Source organism: Quercus lobata, chromosome 11 (assembly GCF_001633185.2).
Source record: "Quercus lobata isolate SW786 chromosome 11, ValleyOak3.0 Primary Assembly, whole genome shotgun sequence".
NCBI lineage: Eukaryota > Viridiplantae > Streptophyta > Magnoliopsida > Fagales > Fagaceae > Quercus > Quercus lobata.
In genome coordinates this window covers 56,248,920-56,255,015 of record NC_044914.1, presented here as the reverse complement: position 1 = coordinate 56,255,015, position 6,096 = coordinate 56,248,920, and the positions used below count along the sequence as shown (strand labels likewise).

Here is a 6,096-nt window from a genome sequence, read left to right as displayed (position 1 = left end):
AAGGCAGCCAGGTGAACCAATTGATCTAGAGAAACCCCAAATCACTCACAGTATTGAAGAGTCTCTACTCTTTTTTCTTTTCTTTTTTTTTTGGTTGGTCTCAGGCAAATCTTTTTGGAGGAATATTCTAAGCCCAAATTTTCTATTCTACTTTATCTAGCTTTTTTTTTGGTAAACTACTTTATCTAGCTTTTTAGAAGATAAACCAGTACTACGAAGCGTGATTGATTGGGGAATGTCACGAGGCCAAAACCTTTTGGAATTAAATTAGTAACGGAAGTATTAATGAATTCTCGGATATTGGTTTAAAAATTATTTTTAGAAATGTTTTATAGAAAAATGATAAAATAATTAATTTGGTTGATAATTTTTTATAATAACGATGTTAAAATTTTCTTAATATGATTTATTAACAATTGTTTTAAGGACACCCGTTAACATCAATCAATTAGTAGCTTATGGAAAGTAATTGAGTTCTTTTTGTTGACAGAAACTCCAAAGTTTGGCAAAACTACTTGTATTTTATGATTCCAGGAGAGAGAATTGAAGCAACCATTAGTGCTCAAACTAAATTATGGGTTTTGAGGGGGATGGGTCACACACCTATCAATTAGTTAAAGGTGGAGTCGGACGCTTTATGTATGGTCCAATTGTCCAACTGTTCTAGTCTCCCACCTCTATTAAACTCTTGCTTAGCCCAATTGTGCGTGCAAGTGAAGTGACGACCATCCATATTGATCAACATTGAATCCACACACATCTATCTATAGGGAACCAAATTCATGTGCAAATGCTTTAGCAAGTAAATAGGTTCCTCTCAATTTTTTGTTTGTCCTTAATGCATTCCTCATTTTACTATTAATAAAAAAGAACAAGAAAAAGAGTAGTCCATTTTTTCTTAGAAAAATTTGTATGGATGAATATTCTCAATCCAAATTTTTATTCTCTTTTATTTATTTATTATTATTTGTAATTTACATTGAATAAAAAGTGTATAGGATGACCACTTTGTAAAAATCCTATTGAACAAGATCTATATAGTAACACCCATCCATTAAAAAACAAATTTTTAATGATTACGAAGCACAAAGCTTTAAAGTCTAATGATATTTAAGTAGTATAGGTGGGTTTAGAATTAAAGCTTAAAACTTTCATACAATCATCTCAAAAAAAGAGTAGTAATTTACTATAAACTGGGGCTAATGTTTTGAAATCCACAAATGTACTAACTTGGTCCAGACTCCAGATACAACCTCTACACTGTAAATTAATACTTCCAATACCAAAAAGAAAGATAAATAAATCATTGAACTACTACACAAGAAGTAGTTTAATCTAGGAATAAAGCTGAAAGTAAACCAAAACGGTAACTATTTCAAAAACAAGGAAAAAGCAGGGGTCGGTCATTCATTCCAAATGGTCCGGCTTGTGTTGAGAGGCCGGTGGCCACTGGACTTGTTAGGATACGGATACGGATACGTGTGTCCGTATCGCAACGTGTCACGCGAGCTCTACCCCATTCGAAACCCAATGCCACCCTTGCACTTTAAAGCTGATTCCCATTTCTCCATAACAAAACAGAATAGATTGAAACATAAACCAGAAAGTAAAAGAAAAAGGAAAGAGAGAGAGAGAGAGAGAGAGACTCTGTCTCAAAGTAAAAGAGTACCCACACATTTGCAGCTGTCTCCAGCCCATTTCCCTCCCATCTATTCCCTCCTTTATATACCCTTGCCTTCACTCTCTCTCACTCAAACTCAGTTCTCTCTCACACCAAAAACACATCAAACAATGTCATCACAAACCCATTTCTTTGTCCCAATTTTCTTCCTCATTTTCCTCACTACCACTCTCACCTATGCCTCCACAACACCCAAAACACAAACCTTAAACACAAACCCAAACCCACCGCAAATACAATACATAAACCCAAAACTCCCTCAAAGAGCCTTCACATCTTCAAAAAAATATGAAGGGTCTTCAAACCTTGTCCACCTCCGTTACCACATGGGCCCTGTCCTCTCCTCCTCCCCAATCAACATCTACCTCATATGGTATGGCAACTGGCCTAACGCTCACAAGCAAACCATCAAACACTTCTTGCTATCTCTCTCTTCAACCTCTGCTCCTTCTCCCTCAGTCTCTGACTGGTGGAACACACTTTCCCTCTACACTGATCAAACCGGCGCCAACGTCTCCCGCACCGTCCTCATCGCCGGCGAACACTCCGATATCAGGTACCAAAAAATTTGCATTTGTCTTAAAAACTTAGGCAATGGTTAAAAGATTCCAACTTTGCTTTCTATTTCAAGCAAAAATATATATTTTTTTTTCACACAGTATTTAAAGTTTTAAAATTTGGTATATTTTTGGATCTGAGAGTGTAAATTTAGTATTTTTGAACTCTGCCAAAAGGTTTCTTTCTATTTCAAAAACCGGTAAGTTTAGTATTTTTGGATCTGAGAGTGTAAATTTAGTATTTTTAAATTTGTTATGTCCGTACATTTTAAATTATTAAAAAGAAAAAAATTTTGAACTCTGCCAAAAAAGCTTTCTTTCTATTTCAAGTTAAATTTAGTATCTGTTCCATGAGTTGGAACACTAGACTCAAGCCGTGTCGTTGAATTAACTTAGGATGGTTTTTGATTTATACATGGCTAGTACCATGATAAATTAAGATCCAAGCCTTAGTTCAGTGTTCTTGTGCACGAGACCTGGGACCTGATGCAATGTGCGACACATTTAGGATACGTGTCCACGTATCGGTTCAATGAGCTGGACTCAAGCCGTGTCGATGAATTAACTTAGTATGACTTGCGATTTGAGATACGTGTCCACATCAATGAATTAACTTTACTTAACTTAGGATGACGCGTTTTGAAACTATGCTAAATTACCGATAATTTTTTTTAACGCGTGAATTTAATTACTTATTTAATGTTGTGTAACAGGTACTCCCATGGGACCCAACTCACACGTCTGAGCATGCAGGAAGTGATCTCCAACGCCGTGAAGTCAGCCCCATTCCCCGTCGACCACAAGAACGGAATTTTCCTCATCCTCACATCCCAAGACGTCACAGTCCAAGACTTTTGCAGAGCCGTTTGTGGCTTCCACTACTTCACGTTTCCATCAATGGTAGGCTACACCATGCCATACGCTTGGATTGGAAACTCAGCAAAGCAATGCCCAGAAGTCTGTGCATACCCATTTGCCATTCCTGGGTACATGGCTGGTGGTGGGCCCGGAGCTCTTACACCGCCAAATGGTGATGTGGGTATTGATGGAATGATCAGTGTGATAGCTCATGAGTTGGCAGAGTTGTCTTCAAATCCATTGGTGAATGCTTGGTATGCTGGGGAGGACCCAACAGCACCAACAGAGATAGGGGATTTGTGTGAAGGGTTGTATGGGAGTGGTGGGGGTGGTGGGTATATTGGACAAGTGATGAAAGGTAGGGATGGGATGAGTTTTAATATGAATGGGATTAGAAATAGGAGGTTTCTTGTGCAGTGGATTTGGAGCCCGGTTTTGAAGGCTTGTACTGGTCCTAATAAGTTGGATTAGTGAAAAAGAAAGGAACTTTTTTAAGTGGGGTTGTAATGGAATGTGGCTCATGAGCTATGCTTTAGCTTTTTCTATTTTTTTGAGCAGTTCTTTTGGTGGGTAATTTAGGATTGTGGTGGTGGCGGCTGCGGCTGCGGCTGCGGCAGCAGCAGCAGTGATGGTGGCTGCAAGGTTGGTTGTTAAGAAGATCGCATATATGTATTTTCCTTTGTTGCCTATACTGTGAGGGAAGGAATTTATGTATGTGATGCATAATTCTTGAAGGTGGTGATGGTGGGATTGAGATTTTAGATTATATGGTATATATGTAATAGAATTCATATTCATGAGATGAATATTGATTTTTTTTTTTTTTTTTTGGGAACTCGTCTTTGGTATAAAGATTTTTTCTTTTTGATGGGTGAAATGTTGGATTGTTGATGTTTGGGTTGAGTTAAAGCATTGTAGCAAGAACTTCAGTTTAATTGTGATTGGAGAGAATCATTCGCCAAGCCCTCACTGACAATGCCACTCGGCAGATCAAACTTGGAAAAAAATTTAAATACTCATCAGTCTGCATTTTCAGTGCAAAAATGCTATTAAAATGAATGGTAGTGTCATGATAGAATGCTCTTTTTGATAAAACAAATACCAATTACACCTTTACCAAAAAAAAAAAAAAATATATATATATATATATATATTGTCAAAGAAAATAATGAAATCATTGAAGTAATTTGATGAGGGCACTAGATTTTTTCTTCTTTTTTTTGGGGGGTAAAAACTGACTTTCATAAACTATATACCCAAATTGTCATAAAATAAAAAAGCATGCAAATGTCCAAAGGCATGCTATCAAAAATAACAAAGTCATGGTGAATTGCCAATCCTTTTCTAGTTAAGGCATTCATGCACTTATTAGTTTCGCAATAGTAATGATTCATCTTCACTTGAGAAATTTAGATTATATGGGTTTTACTGTCTAATGAGAGATATATGATGTAAATTACAACAATCGTGCTTGTTATGGCATAGATTTATATCTGCATAACCAAAATAACAAGGAGAGTAGGTCAGTATTTAGCCAAAAAAGAAAAAAAGAAAAAAAAGGAGAGTAGGTCAGTATGTTTCAATGCTATGTGGTACACTACCATCTTAAAAAGCAACACTGACCAAAAGTTAAAACTTGAGCAAAATATCTTGAAATAATTTACAATAATTTGTGTGTACATGAGTCCAACGTGGAGCTTTATTGATTTCTTCAAGTCTCAGATTTTTTTTTTTTTTTTTTTGAGAAAAAGTCTCAGATACTTTAAGTTTGATAGGAAATGTGTAATCTTTCATTAAGCTACTTTATTATAATAATTGAGGGCTAAGTCAAAAAATGCAAAAAGTTTTACACAGCAGTCTCCACTTGGATGTGATAATCATGATAACAATGATGTATAATCTGTGTCTTCCTAGTCATTAATTTTCCTTCCCCCCCTTTTTGGTGAGGGTTTTGGCTTTTTGCCCCCTTTAAAAAGTTTTGATGGCACAAGAGCAGACAGGCAATTTCTGATTCTCTTTAAGTCTTAAGACAAGTGGGAGGTAGTGACTTTAATTGAACATTTGTGATTCACAGCTAATACTAGGACCCACAAAAGTACACATAGATGAGGTAAATTATTACAAAGGAGTTATGTGATCTAAATATCTAATTCAAGCCATGCATGATGGCCCCCACTGTTAAACTAAAGGGAGTGTGTAGCTGGTTTCAATGTGATAAGAGCATGGTACAAAACTAGCTAGGGTCCAAAGTCCAAACCTCCATTTACCTAACCCTGTTTGTGCCGGTGAGGTGAGTGATAAACAACTGTCCCTTTTCCCAATAGAATTGTGAATCTCAAAATGGAGTTTGAATGAGAGAGGGAGAATTGGATAGAATTTTAATTAATTTCCAAATTAACTCCTAATTGCTAAATTAGTCTCAAATTTTAGGTCTTGGGTTCTAGACTTCAAGTCCTTTTGATCTGTATTAGTGAGCGAATTGATATTTATTTCTTTTTATGTTGTTCTAGGCGGCGTGTAAGGATTGTCATCCTCCTCTCCTATGCATTTTTTCTTTTTACCCAAAAAAAAAAAAAGTTTCAAATTAAACATATGATTTAAAGGCAATTATAGCTTTGTAATTGAGAATGACATTTAAGGATTGTCATTATATTATATGTAAATTTTGTTTATGTGCATTTTTTTAAAATTTTACTTTTTAAATATAACTTTTATTAATTTTCTATTAGTAAGTAAATAAATTAAACAGATCAATAAAAAGATAATACAAACACGGTACTGAGTCGGATTACACAATTATTTTTTTATTAAAGGAGTGCACAATTTGTTCAGTACTAGTAATAACTAATATTATGAATCCTAGAGTTTTTGATGGACTTGATCATGTGAATTGGATCACACAGCACAATAGATGTCCCAATATTTTAGCAGTAGTAAGAATGATTATAATTATAGTGTTGGGTTACTATTTTTTTGTTGGTGGCACAGTCACTGAGAACA

General features: G+C 35.5%; 1 protein-coding gene across 1 annotated transcript; it reads left to right on the top strand.

Annotated features, from left to right (window-relative positions):
• Window positions 1-1,601: 1,601 nt before the first annotated feature.
• On the top strand, window positions 1,602-4,050 carry LOC115968948 (protein EXORDIUM-like 5). The gene is made up of 2 exons (XM_031088491.1): window positions 1,602-2,237; window positions 2,952-4,050. The coding sequence occupies exons 1-2, from the start codon at window positions 1,792-1,794 to the stop codon at window positions 3,565-3,567; spliced, it is 1,062 nt and encodes a 353-aa protein (XP_030944351.1). The 5' UTR covers window positions 1,602-1,791; the 3' UTR covers window positions 3,568-4,050.
• The last annotated feature ends 2,046 nt before the right edge of the window (window positions 4,051-6,096 follow it).